The sequence below is a fragment of the Lactuca serriola genome, chromosome 5 (assembly GCF_051521515.1).
Source record: "Lactuca serriola cultivar US96UC23 chromosome 5, Lser_US96UC23_V15, whole genome shotgun sequence".
Lineage (NCBI taxonomy): Eukaryota > Viridiplantae > Streptophyta > Magnoliopsida > Asterales > Asteraceae > Lactuca > Lactuca serriola.
The window spans coordinates 196,927,084-196,949,435 of NC_136412.1; the positions used below are offsets into that span (position 1 = coordinate 196,927,084).

General features: G+C 33.4%; 3 protein-coding genes across 7 annotated transcripts; 1 reads left to right on the forward strand and 2 right to left on the reverse strand.

The window, feature by feature from the left end:
- The first annotated feature begins 5,400 nt into the window (after positions 1 to 5,400).
- On the forward strand, positions 5,401 to 9,286 carry LOC145053460 (YTH domain-containing protein ECT4-like). 2 transcript variants are annotated; one of them, XM_079001511.1, is made up of 8 exons: positions 5,401 to 5,718; positions 6,392 to 6,426; positions 6,510 to 6,687; positions 6,785 to 6,861; positions 7,236 to 7,724; positions 7,806 to 8,312; positions 8,387 to 8,599; positions 8,695 to 9,286. In XM_079001511.1, the coding sequence occupies exons 1-8, from the start codon at positions 5,649 to 5,651 to the stop codon at positions 8,929 to 8,931; spliced, it is 1,806 nt and encodes a 601-aa protein (XP_078857637.1). In that variant the 5' UTR covers positions 5,401 to 5,648; the 3' UTR covers positions 8,932 to 9,286. The 2 variants fall into 2 exon arrangements, with proteins under 2 accessions (XP_078857637.1, XP_078857638.1); XM_079001512.1 differs by having other exon boundaries at positions 5,402 to 5,718; positions 6,526 to 6,687.
- Positions 9,287 to 9,452: 166 nt separating this feature from the next.
- LOC145053459 (putative starch synthase 4, chloroplastic/amyloplastic) lies at positions 9,453 to 14,468 on the reverse strand. Of its 2 annotated transcripts, none has more exons than XM_079001509.1 (15): positions 13,915 to 14,468; positions 12,630 to 13,151; positions 12,377 to 12,475; positions 12,235 to 12,287; positions 12,062 to 12,119; positions 11,812 to 11,894; positions 11,514 to 11,591; positions 11,285 to 11,364; positions 11,028 to 11,194; positions 10,853 to 10,927; positions 10,607 to 10,647; positions 10,257 to 10,362; positions 10,088 to 10,170; positions 9,860 to 9,933; positions 9,453 to 9,695 (listed from the first exon to the last, which is right to left on the reverse strand). In XM_079001509.1, the coding sequence occupies exons 1-15, from the start codon at positions 14,092 to 14,094 to the stop codon at positions 9,583 to 9,585; spliced, it is 1,812 nt and encodes a 603-aa protein (XP_078857635.1). In that variant the 5' UTR covers positions 14,095 to 14,468; the 3' UTR covers positions 9,453 to 9,582. The 2 variants fall into 2 exon arrangements, with proteins under 2 accessions (XP_078857635.1, XP_078857636.1); XM_079001510.1 differs by having other exon boundaries at positions 12,630 to 13,147; positions 13,915 to 14,052.
- Positions 14,469 to 17,252: 2,784 nt separating this feature from the next.
- Positions 17,253 to 20,943, reverse strand: LOC145053461 (serine/threonine-protein kinase STY13-like). Of its 3 annotated transcripts, XM_079001514.1 has the most exons (5): positions 20,680 to 20,943; positions 20,223 to 20,282; positions 19,358 to 19,416; positions 18,211 to 19,186; positions 17,253 to 17,885 (listed from the first exon to the last, which is right to left on the reverse strand). In XM_079001514.1, exons 4-5 carry the CDS (start codon positions 19,119 to 19,121, stop codon positions 17,546 to 17,548), a joined length of 1,251 nt encoding a protein of 416 aa, XP_078857640.1. In that variant the 5' UTR covers positions 19,122 to 19,186; positions 19,358 to 19,416; positions 20,223 to 20,282; positions 20,680 to 20,943; the 3' UTR covers positions 17,253 to 17,545. The 3 variants fall into 3 exon arrangements, with proteins under 3 accessions (XP_078857640.1, XP_078857639.1, XP_078857641.1); XM_079001513.1 differs by lacking the exon at positions 20,223 to 20,282; XM_079001515.1 differs by lacking the exons at positions 19,358 to 19,416; positions 20,223 to 20,282.
- Between the last annotated feature and the right edge of the window lie 1,409 nt (positions 20,944 to 22,352).

Consider the following 22,352-nt stretch of genomic DNA (forward strand, 5'->3'; position numbering starts at 1 on the left):
CGGCGTGTCCATATAATAAAAGACGCAAGTTTCATTATGGGAAACACGACGTGTTTCCTCTTGGAACACGGCATGTTGATTTTGGATTAGGTGTCTAAGCGCATAATTATAATTGATATGTACTTGACCCGATAGTAGCATGGTCATTTTGGGTTGCCTTTACCGGAGCAATTTGATAGGATGGATATTTAAGAAAGAGGTTATTTGTGATTTATTAATATAATAATAATAATAATAATAATATATTAATTGAGAAATTATATTATTTAATTGGTATTGATCAGGAATTAATTTGGAATTAATTTAATGATCAAAAGAGACCGATTAAATTAACCGGGACTGATTAAGTAAATCAGTGATACATATAGTTTGGGCTAATGATCCATGTTGATTAAGGATAGACTAAATCTATGTGAGAGTCCAAAAGGTTATCAAATGAGTCATTAGATTAAAGGCCTAAGTGAATGAATTAGGGTTTACAAGTTGAAACCCTAGGAATTCCACACTATAAATGTAACCCCTAACACTCCTAAAATCGGTCAAGACTTCCAAGAAGAAACCCTAGCCAATTTTTGGTGCCTCCTAACCTCTCTCTCATAATCCTCCATTGTTCTTGGTGTTTGTGACTTATTTGAGGTATTACATTTGAGGTACTAAGCTCTTGAAAGGCCAAGTTCTACAAGCTACAACCAAGAGGTATTCATCTAACTTGTTTTATGTTGTAAATCTCTAAATTGTATGCTAGTTCGTTCTACAAGCTACAACCAAGAGGTATTCATCTAACTTGTTTTATGTTGTAAATCTCTAAATTGTATGTTGGTTAGGGTTCATAGTTTGGATAAATGAAAATTGCAGGTATAACACTTTATGGCTTAAGATTTATTAGGGGCCCGGATCTAAGTTTTGAATGTTAGGTCTTAATAGATTAAGACATGGAAGTCGGTATGGGTTGGCAGACCAGTACGTCATGCATACTCCAGTGTACGATGCGTGTATTGGGTCAACATCTTGACTCCTAGTCAACACCAATGTATGATGGCGTACAAGCCAAGTACGTTGCTCGTACACAGTTAGTGGGCCTAGAAGTTTTTTGGGCTCAGTTGGTGTTGGGCTTTGGACTTAAGTAAGTTGGGCCTCGTGCCCACCTGATTGTAACATACCATTTTTGGGTCTTAGGCCTAGTTAGGTGTTCTTGGTCCATATTACGCCTTAGAGGCCCTATAGTGGGTTTGGATTCCTTTTTAGATTTTTTATGGATTTGGGCCTTAGAGGAAAGGGGGCCCCGATAAGGAAAAGGTAAAGGAGCCCTTTTGCCTTAAGTTAAGAACTAGGGTTTTGGACTTTCGGGTTAGAATGTGACCTAATTTCTAATTAGGGTTTTATGCTTGTGCGATAGGGAGAGAAGTTCGCGAGTCATCCGCTGAGTGCGATTTGATACCCACAGTCTGAGGTGAGTCTTCCTTCGCAGTATCCATGGGTGAAAGACACCAAGGTCGGCCCACTAGTTTATGTTGTAGTGTGATGATTGTCTTTATGATAATTGTTAGTTATGCTTGTATTTGCTTGATGACTCTGTGATTTATGTTATGATATTATGTGGTAGTAGTAGGGGTGAAATAGACCCGATATCCAGTTGAAATAGACCGAAGGGGATTGCAAGCACTCATATATGCTTGATAGTATCCACTTGAAATAGACCGAAGGGGTGGGCAAGCACCCATATATACTTGGCAGAATCTGGTTAAAATAGACTAAAGGGGTATGCAGGCACCCATATATGCTTGGCAGTATGTTTGTTTAGTATGTAGTGTTTTGGGGGAACTCACTAAGTTTTGTGCTTACATTTTTCAGTTTATGATTCAGGTACTTCTAGTTTGAAGGAGAAAGGTCTGACCTGATTGCACCTAATCACTCTATGTTTTTCCATATTTAGTGATATTGAGAATTTGTACTTTGATAACATGTTACATTTATTCTCTTTCGACTATTGTGATATCAGTTTCTTATGAATTGAATGAATTTAAAAACAAAATTTTATCTGTATTTTTGAGATGTTACAATGTTTATGATAACCGTCCTAAAAATAATAATTTTTGTAATACACATGATAGAATATGGAATTCTACCAAAAAAAAAATAGTCAATTTAATTACACTTTAAAAGAATGGCATAAATTAAGGAAAATATTCTCCTCGATAACCATCAATTTCCCAAGGCCTACTGTGAGACAAAGGAAGACTTTGGAAAATGATGAAAAATCATTTTTCCATTTCATAGTGAGTTGCAAATTAGGTCCAACGGGGAATCCTAGGTTATATTAGTTTTGCCCGAAAACAATAATGACATGACATAGGGTGATTGGATAGTAAGCGTGTTGCCCTTCCATAAGGGAGACTCGAGTTTGAGTCTGGATGTCTATCATTTACCTATCTCTTTTACTATGTGCAAATTACCAAAGAATTTCAGAAATTTACAATACAACCCTTAGACATATGTTTATTACTTATCTACCTAATTTTAAAAATTTTAGGGGCTATGAAGTTTAAAAAGCTATGGAACTATCCTTGGAACGTTATATGTAGGTTGTAAATTCTCGACATGGACCTGCGACACAACACAAACCCGACAAGAAAATAAAATGAGCTTAGATTTTTGACCCGCCAACCCATCAATCCGCCAAATAAACGGGTCGTGTTCGGGTTAGTATTTGGGTTCACAGGTCAACCCGTATAATTTTTATTTTTTATTTTTTATTCTTTAAAGGTTATTATTGTTTTAAAGCAAGCCCCCTCGGAAGTGGTTATCATTTGGTGGTTCACCGTATAGTATATTAGATTTAAGTTATGCGATAATGCGTGTTGTGTGTTCTAAATCAAACCAATCATCACTATTATGCAAATAATATTTGGGTTTATGAGTCAACCCACTAATCAGCCAACCCGTGAACCCGAATTTGAACACGAACCCGAATCTGACCCACAAAGCCATATAATTAAACAAGTTAAACGGGTCGTGTTCGGGTTGATATTTCCAACCTGCCAATCCACGACACGAATAATTATATGGGTCGTGTACGGGTTAATGCATTTTAACCTGTCAACCCGAACCCAACACGATTGCCACCATAATTAAATGTGAATTTCAGCACCAATTTTTATTATTTATTTAGAAAAACTTAATTTAAATGTTATTAAATAAATTTATTTTTATTAGATTTTGGTGATGTTCCAAAAGCAGTTTCACAATTTCTGAAACTTTTTAACCCCTAAAAAAATTCAAAATCAACTAGATATGTAATAAACATAAATCGCAGCACCGCAAATCGTTGATTTTTTTTTTTTGATAATTTATCCATTGATGATTAGATGGTGAAATGGTAGGGTTGGAGGCTCGAATCAAAGTCTACTTCCATGTGGAAGGGCAAAACTCACCGTCCAACCAAACCTTCTTATAATATTTTTATTAGATGTGAGACCCATGTATTGTATGAATTTATTTAAAAAAAATTAAATATAAAATTTTAACAATTTGAAAAGTTTGAATTTATAAGAAAAATAAGAAATCTTTTGAATTATTAAAATTAATGAGACTTTAATATATTGGATGCATTACATATACAAACCCTTTCTAATAAATACCTTACATATATATTATCTTACATATTAAATGTGGAAATTTAATTTAATAAAATGAAAAATACAATAAAATGACAAGTGAAAAATAAAAAATAAAAATATTAAAAAATGTCATGTGTCCAAATGAAGGAGAGGAGGAAATGTGGTAAAAACCTTCATTTATTATAGTAGACTAGGTTATAACCCGTGGAAACCACGATCGATATATTTAAAATTTTCATATAGATAAAAAAAATAATAAATGTAAAAAAAACAATTGTCAATTTTAAGTAATTATGAATTAATTTGTTAAGCAAACTAAACATAATAATGTTATTAGTATATGATTTTGTATTTTCAAAATTTGAATTGAATTTGATTTGTTACTAAACAAAAGAAAATAATAAAAATCATAGAAAAAAGACATGTATCAAAAAGACATTATAAAAAACTGACACATGTCATTTTTAGGTTTCATTTATTAGAAGAGATAATTTTTTTGGACAAAAAAAAAACATAACCAGGAATTTCTATTTTGCATGACGAAAATGAAAAAAAATTAAATATATTTTTTTTATATTTTCTTCTATTATTTTCATATACACTTAATATTGTAACTAGAGGTGACATTCGTGTCGTGTCGTGTCGGGTTCGTGTGTCGAAACACTAAACAGGTTGAAAGTGTTTGACCCTAATCTGACCCGTTTAATTAACGTGTCGTGTCGTGTCAACCCGTTTATTTTCGTGTCGAGTTCGTGTCGGGTTTCGGGTTAGGGCTATACCTTGAAATATGTTGTGTCATGTGAGGTTAAAAGATTGAGCATGTTGAAAGAGTAGGAGTTGGATAGGCGGAAAGGAAAAACTAATAGTTTGAAGACAGAATAGATGAAGTCATAGCAAGTTCAGATGACAAAATTAAAAGAGTGGGATTTGGGGAAGCGGATGACAAGGTCATGAGGATATGAGAGTGGTGAAAGAGACTGGGTAGTTTGGGAGATAATGGAAAAGTTGAAATGAAGTCTTGATCTAGACGGCTAAGTTATTTCAACATTACAAAACAATTCGATTCAAAGGTTTTCTTTTACTTATGGTTTTTGATTTGTATCTTTCTAGTTTATTTAAATAATTCAAAAAACTTGCATATAAATAAACGGGTCATTTTCGAGTTGAAATTCTCAATTCTAACCTTACCCATTTAATTTTCGTGTCGTATCGTGTCAACCCGTTTATTTAAACGGGTTGAAATATATTACCCAAACCCGTTTATTTCGTGTTGGGTTTCGTGTCGTGTCAATTTTTGCCACCTCTAATTGTAACACTTGTCATATTTAATAAAATTAATAAATTTTTATTATATTTGTTATTATCTAAAAATAATAAAAAGAAGAGCGAAAAAGAAGAGCGACGAAAAAGTATAAACATAGTTATTTTTTCATAAAAAAACGATCATTTTTTTTTTACTATTTAACAAGATATTACCTCATTTTGCATTGAGATTTTTTTTAATTTTGTTTATTTTTATAAACATAGTTATTTTTTCATAAAAAAACGATCATTTTTTTTTTACCATTTAACAAGATATTACCTCATTTTGCATTGAGATTCTTTAATTTTGTTTATTTTTATTAAAACTTAAAATAAATGGCTAATTTTAGAAAAAAAACAATAACTGGATATTAAAAAAATAGTATTCTAAAAAACAATTAAATAAATGATAAGGAAGACAAAAGACAAATGAAATAACATATAAAAGGAAAAGGGAAAGAAGTTTCGTAATGCTACTCCAGATGCACACACGCACAAGTACGTGTACATGTTGTGTGTTATATATAAAGTTGTATCTATATATACGACCTAAAACCCTTCAATTTTTAATTTCTTCGATATTCCTTAATAGTTTTAATCTCTAGTGATGATGATATGAGGAATTCGAATTTGATTATTCAATCTTTGATATTTCCGATTTTGTTTTCATTGGTTTTTTTCAAGAATTTTTAATATTATTGATTTGATTTGAGGAGTTCCCAAAAAATCATGGAAGAAAAAGGTCAACAGGGAAAAGATCGAGTCTCTCCTGCTTCAATCTCAGCTTTGCCCTTACATGGTGAGATGTATTCTTTGCTTATTTACGAAATTCTTCGTGTTCATCTAGTAATAATGCGAAATTCGTCTGTGTTAATTTGGGGAAAAACGATTGATTTCGCTATATCTGCAACATTGTTGTTATGTTGTTTGCGTTATTGACGACTTTCGCAATATAGATAATTTAGGATCGTGAATTTTACTTTGTGTATGCGAACTTCTCTTTTTTTTGTTCGTTCTATATGATTTGGGAATCTAGGGTTTCTATTAATTGATTTCATATGTTTTTACCACGAATTAGGGATTTTTGTTTTACGATTTGATGTTGATTGATCCGGTGAAATTTGGAGTTCAGTAGAAGTTTGAGTCCGAATAGATCTTTGTTTTGGGATCGGATCTTGCGCCTAGTTTATTCTAAACCCAAAAATCAAGGTTCATTGTAATGTTGCCCTTTTCATTGGTTAAGTTTGATATCCTCTTCAAATTTATGGATTCACTTCGATTGTGAATCAATTAGCGATTTAGCCAATCTGTGAAGCTATTGCATGCAGTATCTCAAAATGTGTTTCCATTGGTTATCGACCATTGGGTCACTGCATGGTGATATTGACTTTGGTACCCTCATACCGAGTCTTGTTTTACCCTGATTTCAAAAGCCATGACTAATTCCTCTACAATTATGAAACTTTTTGCAGGTGATGGGCTTGTGCCTGATAACTACATGGATAAGGTACTTGTTGGCTATTCAATTCTATTTATATTAATTTTCCTTTCCATATATGTTTTTGATTAGTACTTTATTTGTATAATCAGCCACTTTCTCCCAAAGATGAAAGGATTGTTTCTCCAAATCCTTCTCCAGATGCAGCCCTCACAGGTTCCATGAGAAATATATCCAACCAATCAGAACCATTGAATGCAAGTGGAGCTCCAACCCCTGTAAATCCATCCAATATTTTTGCTCCTCCAGAGCAAACCTACTTTTATGGAGGTTAGTCTGCTTTAACTATAGTAATATTAATATCCCTTTCTTTTTCTTGTTTCATTAATCCTCTCATAACATTTTCATCCCAATTTCGGCTTTTCAGGTTATGATGATGGGTCAGCTAACTGGGGAGACTATTCTAATTATGTTCATGCTAATAACTTGCAGATTGTGCCTCCGGTGAGAAATCAAATACTCTTTTCTTTTCATCAAAAAGTGAGGCCTCAAGTTCAAGCCTAGTCACCACCTTCATTGCTCTTGGGACATTGTGATTCACCTCTCACATGTTGGTTGTGGGACCCATCGGTGAGGGCGCCAGGGTGGCATACACCCTTTTTGGGGTATACGCCACGCGTATACCCCTTTTACCTATTAAGGGTCTATGCCACCTTGGCGCCCTCACCAACGGGTCCCACAACCAACATGTGAGAGGTGAATCACAATGTCCGAAGAGCAATGAAGGTGATGACTAGGCTTGAACTTGAGGCCTCACTTATGGATCCTCACATTCATTCAAGAATATAGTTTCTTATTTTGTTGAGTTAATAATGTAGGCAATTTACAATGAGAATGCATCATCACTATTATTTCACCCTGCATATGGATTCGATTACAGCCAGTTTTCTCCTGTTGCTAGTCCCATGTCTCCAATAATGATAGATGGACAGCTGTTTTCACCTCATCAAGTTCCAATCTCTCCTTCTTACTACTCACAGCCTGTTTCTCCTAACTTACCTCAAACCGATCTTTCACCACAACCAAACAGTGGGATGCAAATGCAAGAGGGTCTTGGGGACAATGTTTTTATGGCTCCAAGTCCAGGATCAGGTTATTATTTACAATATGGTTCTTTTGGTGGTGGGAATGTGAATGGAAACCCTTCTGGAAATAACAATTTTGGATATTATAAATATCCAGGAGACATTGGGTCTAATGAATCAATGTCTTCAGATACTAGTAGCTTTGTGTCTCCAATCACATCTGGGGGTTTATACCCTGCTCCACTTGGTATTCTTGGGTCATATGAACACATTTTTAGTCAGGTTTGTTTCTTCTTTATTTCTTTTTAGTTTTTACCCTTTACTTTATCAGTATATATATTTCATTATTTACTTGATTTCCAGATTCCGCAACAGCAGGCTGGATACGGATACGGATACGGATACGGGTCAGTATCCGGATCCGGATCCTCCACAAGACGCTACCCACAAAGCGGATCTTTTCGAGGGCATAACTATGGAAACAATTCCATTTTTCAAGGGGAAGCAAGTCGCCTGAACCGTTTCATCCCTGAAAAAGGAGGGAAACATAGGGACAAAGATGGAATTAGCATGATTAGTGAACCACATGGTACTACCAGTGATCGAAACAGGGGACCAAGGGCGTCAAAGGCAAAAGGAGAGCAGATATTATCTCCCGATAAAATCGACCTTTACAATCAACCGGATTTTGTCACGAGTTATGAGAATGCAAAATTCTTTGTAATAAAGTCTTTTAGTGAAGATAATGTCCATAAAAGTATCAAGTATAGTGTTTGGGCAAGTACCCCTTTGGGAAACAGAAAACTTGATGCTGCTTATCAAGAAGCAAAGGAATCTGAAGCCAATTGTCCAGTCTTTCTCTTCTTTTCTGTGAGTTTCTCAACTCTAGAATCATGAATTCCATTCCATTCCTTCGTATTACTAATGATTTTTTTTGAATGTAGGTAAATGCAAGTGGACAGTTTTGTGGAGTTGCAGAAATGGTGGGACCCGTAGATTTTGTGAATGATGCAGAATATTGGCAGCAGGACAGGTGGAGTGGCCAATTCCGTGTCAAATGGCACATCATCAAAGATGTTCCAAATAGCCGATTCCGACATATTCTTCTTGAAAATAATGACAACAAACCTGTTACTCATAGCAGAGATTCACAAGAGGTGGGAAAGGACGTAAATACCCTTTTTGTGGAATTATGTTTAATGTGTTTTGTCTTTTTTGATTGGTCTGATTTGGTCTACTAATGTTTGTGTAGGTGAAACTAGAAGTGGGGATTGCAATGTTGAAGATCTTTAAAGATCATGATGCAGAGACATCGATCTTGGATGATTTTGGTTTCTATGATGAACGAGAGAAGGATTTGCAGGAAAAGAGGTCAAAAGAGCGTGAATTTACCAAAAACACCCTCAATGTCAATGATACTTCAATAACTCAACTTGCTGATAAAGTTGCAGACTCCCTCCATGTGGATGAGAAGACGGAAATACAGTAAAAAAAAAAAATAGTAAATCGGTTGTTCTTTTATACTCCCGGAAGTGGTAAAAGTTGAAACTACTCTGACCCGTAAATTGTTTTAGTAAAATATGGTAATTTTTCGGTGTTTTGAGAGGGAGTGGGGTATGGGAGTTTGACTGTTTGACTTTTGGGCAACCTTGTAATTTGTCACCCCTTCTTGTTTCTAAAAGGGTAGGTGGTGGTGAGAGAAGGATATGTAGTTTAAAGTTTTTTGGTTTATTTGTGGTGGTGGTGGTGGTGGTGGTTATTGAGTTGCTCCTCAAAAGTGTACAATTTCTAAAGTAAAAGAATTAATGAAAATATATTATGCTAGCAAAGCCAGACTTTTGGCACTTTTTGTGTGTTAGCTTTATTTTTAATGATGACAATGAGGGTATTTATGTCTTTTGCATATATGCAAGATTGATAGTTAAGGTTATTTTGAGAATGAGGGGCATTCTTGTCTTTTGCATGAATGAGAAACCAAAGGTACCTAAATAATTTTAGGTACTCAAACAATAAGATTTAAAATCATATTAAGAACTTTAAATATAGTAAATTTGTACACTATAATCGAACATCGCAAAGAAGCCATGTACATATCAAAGGAAAAGAACTGCGAACGACAACTAGGGGCAATTTTGACATTTCACCATCTCACTCTTATCGAATTGTATACATCAATGTACTTGCCAGCTGTTTTGTTCCAGCTGTTATCGATTTGCATAACTCTTTGAACGATATTCTCCCACTCAATCGTTTCTGCATCAATCCCGTATGTATAACAGTATAAGCGTTTCTTTTTTATATATAAATATAAATAACGATTTAATAGAACTAAACACCAACTTTTTTCCATTTAACCCAAGTTTTACGTGATTTTTTCAACATTATTTATCCAAACAATAGTGAAATAGAAGTATTACTTTCTTGGTAATACGAAAATGCTCGATCAAGAGCACAACTTAGGGAGCCTTCATCAATTCCTTCAAAGACAAACCTTAAAAAATGAAAAAATATTAAAAAGAGAATAGTAGCAATGACTGCATATAAAAAAATATAAGTATATTACTTGTATTGGTAATGAGAATGACTATTTATCGCAATTTTCCATTTTTTCTAAATAATTAAATTTTAATAATCAAAATGATTACCCGTTGGCAATCTCGGGATGCGACTCATCATCCATATCAAAAACAGTGTCAGCAAGACCACCAGTTTTTCTTACTATCGGTACCTGAATATTAAAAATAATAATAAAATTAGTGATTATATAAAAATAAATAAATAAATAGGATATTTTGGAGAGAATAATTAATATACTGATCCATAACGCATTCCGATCATCTGAGCTAGGCCACATGGCTCATATATTGAAGGAACCAACACCATGTCACCACCTGCATACAGCATGTGTGACAACTCCTCACTTCAATTGCCACACACACACACACACACACACACATTTTATCATAAAATATATACTATTGATTTTTTATATGATTATTATCATTATAATAGTTCAATGGCTAAAACCATAAATAGAATGTACGTTGTACTTTTATGTAGTTTAGGAAAAATGATTTGTTTAAGCGATAAAAAAAAAGTACAATGGTTAAATTAGTGAGTAAATCGATTTTATGTATCTAGAAATTTATGGATGAGATATTTACCTGTACATTAAGAGTATGCGAATTGTTGAACCTTTGTTATGCTACAAAAGAGAAATAACCAATAAGTCATGTTTAGTTTGTAGGAATTGATTAAAAAGCAGAAAAAAATATATATATACAAGTATTCCTCTTTTAATAGGTGTTGATGGATTTCTACTTTTCTAGGGGAGGGTGGAAGGAATTTAATTCCATTCTTCCTTTTTTTACTAAAAGACCAAAATACCCTCGTATATAATACATAATTACCAAATCAGCTAGAGCTTCAAATTCTCTTTGAACCCTACTATCTGGAGCTTTTCCAAGAACAATCATTTGTCCACCCTGCAAAAAAGAAGAAATTAGAAACCCTAATCTGAATGTTTCTTTCATTAAATGTTGAATATGGATGTTATATATAAAAATAACATTTCAAGCAACTTACAATTTCTTGAATATGATTGATGGTATGTCTGATTAAATGAAGACCTTTTTGAGCAACTAATCGAGAAATGCAAACAACTAAAGGCACTCTTTCACATCCTTCTAGAATCAAACCAAATCCCCTTTGGAGATATTTCTTGCATACTTTCTTTCCACCAGTGTTTTGAGCTGAAAAATAATGTCAAAAATATAAAATTTGGTAAATGAAGTTTTCATTAGATTTGTTGAAGAAAACACAAAATTTATGTTGAATGTTACCATGATAATTGGTAGGTAAGAAAACATCAGAAGCAGGATTCCACATAACAGTATCAATCCCATTAAGAATACCATAGTACCTACAAATCAAGATTAAATAGCAATGTACTTTCATTCATTTGTTTATTAAAGGAATTCTACATTAAAAAAACTTCCTAATTATAGAAATGTCATCCAAATACAAAACAATTTTCACAGCTATAATAAGAAAAAAGAAAATGGAGTTTACTTGTCATGATTTGTCATCAAAGCACTTGAAAGCCATCCAGAACACAGTGTTTCTTGAAGGTAAGTTGGAGAAACTGTACTGGAAAAAGAAACAAGAATCACTTTTTTTTTTTGAAATAATTTATTCTATTTTTCAAGGGCATAAATGAAGAATAAGAAGTGAATTGAAGAGAAAAGGTAAACTTCAAACACCCTTTTCTTGGATTGAATTGAAGTATCCATGGATACACAAAGTCACAAACTGTTATTTATTGTTTTAATGAAATTTAATGGAATGTGTAAGATTTCAGATAACTTACACTACTGAATTGCTGTATACAATGCCACCTTTCAATAAACTTAGCCTCTCAGGATTATGGCCAATAGTTCTATCATCAATTGCCTGTTAAATTGAGAGATACACACATAAGAAAAGAAAAGATTCATTTTTTCTCCAATAATTATATAGTTAAAACAAGGGATAAATGCAAGAATGAACAATGTGATTTTATTGATTTGTTTAAGTACCTATAACAATGACACAACACAAATATTACTATTATGACTTACTTTGTCAATAGTTGCATATAAAGATCCATCAAGACCACACTTTTGGAGCTGATCTTGTCTGAAAAATCATATCATAAGTATACACAAGTAAATTACACACAAAAAAAAACAGATTACTTGTCTACAAATTACAAAATACCAAAAAGATGAGAAATTACAATTTACAAGAATACCTGCACTCCCCATAATGTTCCATGTTATGGATTGTCAATACTATTCTTGGTTTCTATAAAGTACAAAAGATTTCAATATTATGAGTTAATGAATACTTTTAAAGATATTAATCAAAGAAATATCCTTAAACTAAGATCATGCCTGAAGTGAAAGATGATGATAAATGTCCCAATAGAGGAGTGGAAGTACACCTGTCTGCCATTCATGGACATGTATGACATCAGGTTGTGTTCCAGTTACCTGCATTTTGGTCAATGGATTCTTAAAAAAGAATCATAGAAGGTAGTTTGATGATAGAAAACATGGTAATAAAAAAAAAAAAAAACTTTAACAAATTATCTTCTTAAACACAATATAAAGTTATAAACAAGTTGATGAAGAGTAAGCTACAAACCTGCATCCATTCAAGGCAAGCTCGACTGAAAAACAAATAAGCTTCCAATTCATTGTAAGAGCCTCCATATACATCTTCCCCTTTAAAGAATTGGTTCATTGGTTCCAAAAGTATAACTGGAATGCCAGATACCATTCCAGAGTATGCATTAGTTTCAATCCAGTTTCCATCATAATATGAATTGTAAGTAGACATTAGTGAGATTTCTTGGATATTTTCTTTCTGAATGCACTCATAGAAAGGAAGCATAATGTCAACTTTATGTCCACGTGACAAACATGCACGAGATAGCCCAGTTACTACATCACCAAGTCCACCAACTTTTGCTATTGGTGCCATTTCAGCAGTTACATGAATAACATGCAAAAGATCAGAGTCTTTCTCTGTGTTGACACGAACTTTGGAATTGGAATCCCAAGTCTGGAATTCCCTTTTCCAGAATGGGATTTTGTCACTTGGAGAAGGCCATTCAATGTCTTTTAGTCTTGTATTAGTTAAAGATTTTGGATTGTCAGCAGCTACCTTTCACATGTATAACAATAATGAGAGCTTTTAATGAATAACTACAGAAATATTGTGAAGAAAGAGTATGTGAATATTCATGGCTTAGAGTAGAAAATGGGTTAAATGCAAGAATAGAAATGCTCTTTCATTGATTTGTTTTTACAGCATCGTAATTTCAGTTCTTGTACTTAGAAAAATCTACCTGATTATAACAATGGCATCCAAATACAAAACAATTTTCAATGCTATAATTGGGTAGATTCTTTGAAGTATAATGTTGAAAAAAAAGATTGAATACAATGCTGTAATTGGGTAGATTTTAGAAGTAGAATGTTGTAATGGAAAGAAATGAAAGTAGGATGATATACTTTTATACACCACAAATAATTGACATTATGTTGCTACTTGTTGCATAATGGAAGATTAGCCATAATTATACATAGATTACAGATTTGTGATGATTATGTCAAGCTATCATGAGTAAGGAAACTATTTTGAAGTCCCAAACCCTTAAACCACTAGCCCCTGATTAAGATCATGTTATAGTCAGTCTACTTGGTGTGATGTTACAATAAAATTCAATAATTGAAAATTTGAACATGAAATCTTTTTGAAGGCTTCTTTGCTACTTCATGGAAACAACCATTATAGAGAGCAAGCATGATAAACCAGATCCATTTCAAGCTTGAAGGATGAAGCATTTGATCACCCAATGTGTTAAAAAATTCGGGGAAATACATTTTTTGGAAGGGAAAAGAACAACATATGAGATAATTGTTACCTCGTCCAGATGAACAGCTTGAATTTTGAGATTGAGTGAAGACCGATTTGAGAAACCAAATAAAAACTTGTTGTTGTTACTGTTCTTCCTCTTTCCAATTGAAACAGTGAAGCAATCTGATGTTTTGGTTGGGAGAACCCCATAAACAGAAGAATTGACAGCAATACTGGATATATCCATCGATTAATCTCCTTCTTACTACGAAATTGAATTTTTCATGAATCCATCAACATTAACTATGTGAAAAGGCAGAATTGAGAATTGCATGATTTATGGCAGTGATTGAGATCGAAAAGCCGTCATTGTCGCTGCAAAAGAGAGTTTGGAAGCACGCAAGCCAACGCTTTCATGGATTTTGCAGCCACCATTCGAGATTCGAGCTTAATTCCCTTTTCAACTTTCCGTATATCGTATCTTAATTCTTAAATCAGGTCATTTCTTTTCTCTTTTCGCAGATCAAAGTGTTCTAAATTACAATTGACGAAGCTGTGCTTACCCATACATCAGCACTGTTTTGTATATCCCTTCAAATTTAAGAATATGAATTATCTAAAAGCAGAAATTGAAACAAATAAAAAAATAAAATGATGAACGCAGATAGTTTGTGTTTTTTATTAACTTAAAATCAAATGAATATCCTGCTCATTTACATTATTAATATTTTAATAGATTAATATATATTCGATAAAATTTGTTAAAGTAAGCAACAACATCACGTGTCTCTTTTGTTTTACTGCATTAAATTAAGTAATTTGTTTCGGTTAGTTAAGTGAACTGCGTTAATAGTCTTAACATCATGGAGTCTATTTCCTATTTGTTCTCCTTTGTAAGTTTGTGTGACTATGAAAGTAATTACTTGAACTTGGAATTTAGGGGTGTTTGGCTAAATTTATTAAGGGTTGTTTATTTTTTATAAGCTAATTTTTTGATTTATTTTACAATTTAAGAGCTTATTATGACTTACATTAAGAAAATAAACTAAGTTCATGAAAAATAAGCTAGAATGAGCTTATAAAAAATAAGCTCGAAAATAAGTCATTAATAAGTTTAGCTAAACACCCCTTTAAACACAAGAAAAACACGTTTCTATGCATATTGTTCCCTTAGTTGCATTACTCAACTATGGGTTATGTGAAGTTTATGTGCAACTCAGTTGTAAATCTTCACTCGTGATGCAGAGTCAAAATCAAAGTCAAAGGGGTAGAATAAAAAAAATATATGTAATATATATTAAGAAAAAAAAGATAAAAATCGTAATTTCATTAGATATAACAAAGTGATAAACTAGACTATAAAATATATATTACATTTTAAAGTTGACATTTAAAATAGACAAATAATATGTAACAACCCAAAAACAGTAATAAAATTTTTCATTTTTTTAAAAACCAATATCTCAAAGTCAATAACCAAGTACAATAACCAAATATCTCAAAGTCAATAACCAAGTACAATATCAAAATATTAGAATACAAATATCCAAAAAGTGTAGAAATAATGAGAGGATGATGTTGTGTCATCACGTCGAGCCCTTCCCATTCGTACCGAAAGTACCTGAAGCCATAAACAAAAACTATAAGCATAAGGCTTAGCGAGTTCTCTAAAGTATCACATACCAAACATACAACTCGGCTTAGCCATATGGTATATTCCAATCCAATATACAAATATGGGCCTAGCCCTGGGGTTTCTTCCAACCCATCATATACTCATCGGCCCATCCCTAGGGTTTATTTCAACCCAATCATACAATAATGGACCTAACCCTAGGGTCTATTTTCAACCCAATCATACAAACATGTAAAAGTCATATAACAACTAGCATCCTACACAAATAATCTGGTGTGCCAAGATTGGTGCCTTCGACCCACAAGCACGGTGAGAAGACTCACCTCTAACTGAAGATGACTAAATCACACACTCGAACTTTTGTTAACACGGCTCCTCACACTAATCAAAACCCAAAGACAACCATAAATAATATTCAGGGTTTTAACCCATAATCAATGGTACATACAAAGTATAGTTGTGCATTTGTAATGGATGAAATCATATTGTACCAACCACTCGCACCTGGACATTGAAAAAATTTGCTAGTTGCTGTCACGACTTCTACTATATGTTGAAACAAATGTTTGTGCATTCGCAACCGACATCAGAAAAAATATCAATGAAAATTAGAATGTTTGTCAAAATAATCATGCATCAGATGTTTGTGGATAGTTTGACGATGTCTTTGTATATTTCTTCGTCTGTGTTGCAAATTTCTTGCTTCCTTGTCTAATTCTTGTTGCAAAGAATTAGCAACGGTGACTGTTGTTTAGGGATGAGCAGTTGTCCCAAATCTCGATCCCGTACCGGTACCGAACCGTACTGAATTTAAAAATATGGGACGATACTTGGTACTCCAAATACATGAAATCGGGAATCGGTACCACCGGTACCGGTACTAGTACCGAATACCGGTACCATTCCCGGTACCGGTACCGGTGATGTTAATTCGGTTTGGTACTTGGGATTAACTTTCGATTAAATTCGGTATTTGGGAAATCGGGAACGGTATATGTCGGTACCGGTTCCGTCCCACGCTCATCCCTACTGTTGCTTGTAGCACGAAGTCGAAAGTACCGAAAGAAGATGTGATGATGATGAAGACATTTTCTATATTAGAGAAGAAAGATTTGGTGTAATGTAATTTGGTGGGATATCTTAGTATTTATAATGGTTTGATATTGAGAAAAAGAAAAAAATAGTCGTTTGACCTTCTCTTTCCTCGGTAGGGATGAATAGTTTGTCCCAAATCACGATCTCGTACCGGTACCGTACCGGAACCGGTACCGAACCGTATCGAATTTAAAAATATGGGACAGTACTTGGTACTCCAAATACATGAAATTCGGGAATCGGTACCACCGGTACCAATACTAGTACCGAGTACCGGTACCATTCCCGATACCGGTGATGTTAATTCGGTTTGATACTTGAGATTAACTTTCGATCAAATTCAGTATTCGGCAAATCGGCAACGGTAGGGGTCGATATCGGTTCTGTCCCACGCTCATCCCTATTCCTCGGTAACCCATGTTGTGGGCTACTGGGCTCTCTCACTTCAACATACTACCGTGCTAGAAAAATCAATTCTCATTATTTAACGACGTATAAATTTATCATGATGATGTCTTCTTCATAATTTGTAAAAGAATTTTCGTTGTTTGGAAACTTTAATATCATATTTAAAATGCTGATACTTCAACTATATTTAAAAAAAACATTTATTTATGTATTAGATAATTAAATAACCAATACCGAGTATCTAACAAATATTCCAACACTATATATACAAATAAATACAACACAAATCTCCTTCATTACTACTAATTCATCAACACAAATCCATAAACATTCAACAAAGAGAAAAAAGAAAATCCACAAAAACAAGTAGGAGTAACAGTAGTAATAGTAAGTAATCCATATCATCATAATTTTCTTCCTTTTTTTCACCCTATCTTAAAAAAAGAAAGAAATTACCCTGAAAACAGTCAAATACATACACATAGATGACATAAATAAAAACCATCATTCTTTCTCATTTCATTTTCTTTACCTTTACAACACATCATCATCATCATCATCAATCAGTGGTCATCGGTTGACTTATGCAGCATCTGAAACGCGCCTTTCTGACAGTTGTCATGATATCATTTTCAGCATGTTCAAGCATTCTGACCACCTCCGTGAATGGCGGCCGGGCATCGGAGTTCCCGTCCCAGCAGCGGACCATGATTTCTCCAAGCACCGGCAGGCAGTCCGGCGGGATGGTCGGCCTGACACCTTTGTTCACCACCGCAAATGCCGCCTGTACAGCCGTCATGTTTTGAAATGGCAGCATTCCAGTTATCAGTTCCCACAGAACAATCCCAAAGCTATACACATCTACTTTTTGCGTATATGGCCTGTGTTGTATCATTTCCCTGAAAATTACAAACTCATTATACTCACTCATTCTGTATCAACTCAAATACTCAAAATTATACAAGAAAATGCTCTACAATGATGAGTGATAGTTATGTTAAAATATGACATTTTACATATTTCAACTAGTTTTACCAAACGTCATTTTTTTTAACGACTAGCTTTTCATACTCAAAACTTATGCAAGGAAATGCTCTACAATGATAAGTGATAGTTAGGTTAAAATATGATATTTTACGTATTTCAGCAGCTAGCTTTTCAGCTATCAGCTAGTTTTTCAACTATCAGCTAGTCTGCCAGTAAAAAGTTAGATGAGCGACTTACGGAGCCATCCAGCGGTAGGTGCCGGTCTCGGGCGTCATCCCTTCGGTCTGCACCTCAATCCTCGCAACTCCAAAATCGGCAATCTTAATACTTTTATCAGCCGAAATCAACAAATTATCACTTTTCAAATCGCGATGAATCAACCCAAGCGCGTGCACATACTCCATCCCTCTAGCGACATCCAACGCCTGTTTCACCGCGAGTTTCAACCCCACCGCCCTATTCTGCCGCCTAGCCAAAAACTGCCTAACCGAACCACCTTTCGCATACTCCGTCACAATACACCACACATTCGGCTTCCTACACGCCCCAATAAACCTCACAATATTCACATGTTTCAACCTCGCAAGCATCATCACCTCTTGTTGAAATTGTTGTTCCATCACCAACCCTCTCTCCACATCATTCTCCGGTTTCTCCAATAACTTAATCGCCACATCTTCTCCATTGTAACTACCTTTGTAAAGCTTCCCAAACGCGCCTTGTGCGAATGCGGGGCCCATCGAGAGTTTTCGAAGATCGATTGTCCATTCATCGAAGTTTTCAAGTCCTTGGGTCGGAAACCGCGTGTCCAAAAGTGCCCTTGCGAGGGCGTCATCGGATAGCCCGTGGGAGACGCGGCCTTTGTGGACCGAAAGGGCGTCTGTGTAATTTTTTGTGGGTTTGAGGCCTTGGTGGTTGAGGATACGCGTGTGGGATTCGTTGGACCCCACGGATGAGTTGTCGAGTGACATGGCGATTGAGCCTCCGTTTTGACTCATGTTTAAGCTGTTGAAACTATCGATTGACATGTTTGACCCTTCGCCGAGTTTGTGGTAGAAGCCTTGTGAGAGGTCGATGAAATTATTATCATGGTGGTTGTTGTTTAACCCCATCATATTCATGCCTGTGAACTTTGGAGCTTCCAACATTTTTTCAAGTTTGCCCCTTCAGCATGCGGCAATTGTCAAATTACACCCCCTCTTAACCAAATACCCTACACAAATAAGTCACATGAATAAGTTAGTTTGTATCCTACTTTCATTTCTTTCTATTACAACATTGTATTCGATTTCTTTTTAACTTATTAAGACATTATACTTTGAAAAATCTACCAGATTATAGCATTTAGCCTTATTGTATTTGAAAGTATTCATAATCATCAAACCTTTTTCAGGGGGATATAAGGTTGACCCTAGGGTTTTCTCATCTTTGCAAGTGGGATGCCTGAAAACAACAATTAGTAGTTGTATTATTTGTTTCTTTGTGAAGTGTGATCCTTAATTTTTCATGAAAAATAATAAAGACAACATTGCTAATGAGAGGTAATTATGCGATATATATATGGTCACATGTCTTTAGCACAGTTATTGAATTTTCAATTGTTGTGTTAAAAATGCTATCTTTCAAAAACATCAAATTTTTGTTGCATTATAAAAAGTAATGATTCGTTAACACTTGTTTGAATTAGAAATAATAGAATTTAACTTGTATATGTTTTGATTCTAAGGAAACTGATCATATTGAAATGCATTAACTTTTTGAAGAAAAATTTGGATTGTTACAAATACTCCAGAAATAGAATTTTAATACAGACACAAAACATTCGAAATTATGGAATTGGATTTGTTTACATTTTGATTCTAAAGAATCCTATTATATCTTGAATTAAGATTTGCATTGTTTCAAATACTCCAGAAATAGAACTTTTAGTATATGTTTTGATTCCAAAGAAGCCAATCGAATCAAAATAAATTTAACTTTTTGATAGAAAATTCGGATTGTTTCAAATACTCCAGAAAAAAGAACTTTAGAATCAGGTATCAAATCAATCCTATATTGTTTCACATTAGAAATAGAAGGCATCATTTATAAAAAGCTTTAATTACACATATAAAAATCACCAGTCACCTGATACAAATTCATAATCACAACACAAAGGACAATGGTGTTTTACTTGTAGTTCAATTCATTTGCATACAGAAACCAATGCTTTTCATACATAAGAATTAAGATAGCTGAAAAATCTTTACCAAAAGCTGGATTTTTGCTTCTTGGCGTTAAAACATCAATTGACCATAACTATGAACTCACTGAAAGACACAAATGATTCAATTAAAACCAAAGATCATTAACGGATTTTGATTTCAAAAGTCGTTAACAAAAAAAAACTTCTTATAGGAAGAAGACAATTAAACCCTAACTATCATTTCAGTTAACCCTAATCATCAACCCTCCAAATAGTTAATTTCCTAACAACACCATCAGAACATCAATTAACTCCATAAACACAAAATCCCCAAATTAAAATCAGCCAAAATTGTATCTCTACAAACCCCAAAAAGCCGAAGACTTTGAACAGCTGAAAACCATCTAAAATCAGCATGCTTTACAGTCAAACGAAGGAAAAACTATCGGCAGGATAAAAACCCAAAGATTAAACAGTGATCCATGAACATCAAAGTAAACTTATCACGATAAAGAACTTACAGATTGTGAATAGGGTTTTGCTTCTTGCTCTTTCAATTGGCGATTGCGATGATAATTACAGAAGCGTAAAAAGATGATTGTGATAATGGTGGAGATAAGTATAAGGAGGAATGTTGCTGTCGTTGGTGGGTTTGACGCCGACGAAAAGACGATGAAAGTCTAGAGAGAGAGAGAGAGAGAGAGAGAGAGAGAGAGAGAGTAACAAAGAGAGGAGAGAAGACGAAGAAAGAAAAACAAGAACAACTGGTCTTCCTTCTCTCGTTTATTTTTTTATTTTATTTTATTTATTATTATATTCTTGAGTCTTGACAACCGGGTCAGCAGCATCTCTCCATTCACCAACAAGCCGTGGCAAACGTGACTCGGGTGTTCATACTTCATACTAAACCGGTTACGATTTATGAAGGTGAAATTATACTGTTTTTTGACTAAAAGAAGTAAGAATAATAGAACATCCCATTCAAAGTTAGTCATGTATATATTGATTTAACATCATTATTACAATTAATGAAAAGGATATGGAAGCACATGAGCACTAAAGAGTAATAAGTTGGATCTAAGGTCTTAGTCATAATACATGTATATAATCATAGACTTCATAATATATCTTCTATTCCATGTATCGAAAAATCAAGGGTTTTATTATAATTTATATATTTATTTTATAACCATATTATCTTATAATTGAAGGTCTTAATTTTTTTAAAGGATAGTTCACCTTAAAATTAAAGTGTGTTAGATTCCAACAAGAGATAGGCTAACTCAATGATGATTAATTATAGTCATCAAGTTAATTTGGTTAAAGATAAATTATTTATATTTTATTACATTAATTTTTTTTATTTATTAACTTTCATAATTAATATAAAAAGAATTTCAACTACTTAATATTAGTATTTCTTATTTATGTTTAATGACAAAATAATATATATTACAAAAGTTTAAAAGATAAAAAAAATACTTAGGTTTTATTAAACCTCATCATTTTTATATAAAAAGTTATAAACCATCATTGTTATTTAGAACTTTAAACACACATACACACACACACACACACACACATATATATATATATATATATATATATATATATATATATATATATATATATATATATATATATATATATAGATTCATTTGAGACGAGTCTAATTTTATGGGACCGTGAGATCAGTTTTTTCTAGTAAAATATTCTAATATTCTACTCATCGTAAAAATATAATATGTATAATATTCTAACACTATATGCTTTTAGAATATTTCAATGTAAAATGTGTTAAAAATATTATTTTAGAATATTAGAATATTACATATATTATATTTTTTTGAATAACAATATATTAGAATACTTCACTAAAAAATAATGGTCTCGCGGTCTCACAAAATTAGACCTGTCTCATATATATATATATATATATATATATATATATATATATATATATATATATATATATATATATATATAATTGGTGGATGACATAATAATTGGTGCATGGTAAATTTGTAAAATTTCTACCTAGTTACAATTATATGTAGATTATGAATAATAATATTTGCAGTATAAATACATCTCCATTATAAAAGGTTTTATGCAAAAAAGTCTCATTATTTTTGAAATTTTTTAATAAAGTCCTAAAAGTTTTTTTTTGAATGGAAAATTCCCGATTATTTAA

What these genes read in the sequence shown, in the direction of transcription:
- LOC145053460 (XM_079001511.1), top strand. Translation starts at nt 5,649, where the DNA reads ATGGAAGAAAAAGGTCAACAGGGAAAAGATCGAGTCTCTCCTGCTTCA. An exon ending in CTGATAACTACATGGATAAG is followed by an intron (nt 6,427 to 6,509) that starts GTACTTGTTGGC and finishes TTGTATAATCAG; the next exon opens with CCACTTTCTCCCAAAGATGA. An exon ending in CAGTCTTTCTCTTCTTTTCT is followed by an intron (nt 8,313 to 8,386) that starts GTGAGTTTCTCA and finishes TTTTGAATGTAG; the next exon opens with GTAAATGCAAGTGGACAGTT.
- LOC145053461 (XM_079001515.1), bottom strand. Translation starts at nt 19,121, where the DNA reads ATGTTGGAAGCTCCAAAGTTCACAGGCATGAATATGATGGGGTTAAAC. An exon ending in ACCTACCGCTGGATGGCTCC is followed by an intron (nt 17,886 to 18,210) that starts GTAAGTCGCTCA and finishes TGTAATTTTCAG; the next exon opens with GGAAATGATACAACACAGGC.
- LOC145053459 (XM_079001509.1), bottom strand. Translation starts at nt 14,094, where the DNA reads ATGGATATATCCAGTATTGCTGTCAATTCTTCTGTTTATGGGGTTCTC. An exon ending in ATCATCATCTTTCACTTCAG is followed by an intron (nt 12,288 to 12,376) that starts GCATGATCTTAG and finishes TGTACTTTATAG; the next exon opens with AAACCAAGAATAGTATTGAC. An exon ending in GAACATTATGGGGAGTGCAG is followed by an intron (nt 12,120 to 12,234) that starts GTATTCTTGTAA and finishes ATGATTTTTCAG; the next exon opens with ACAAGATCAGCTCCAAAAGT.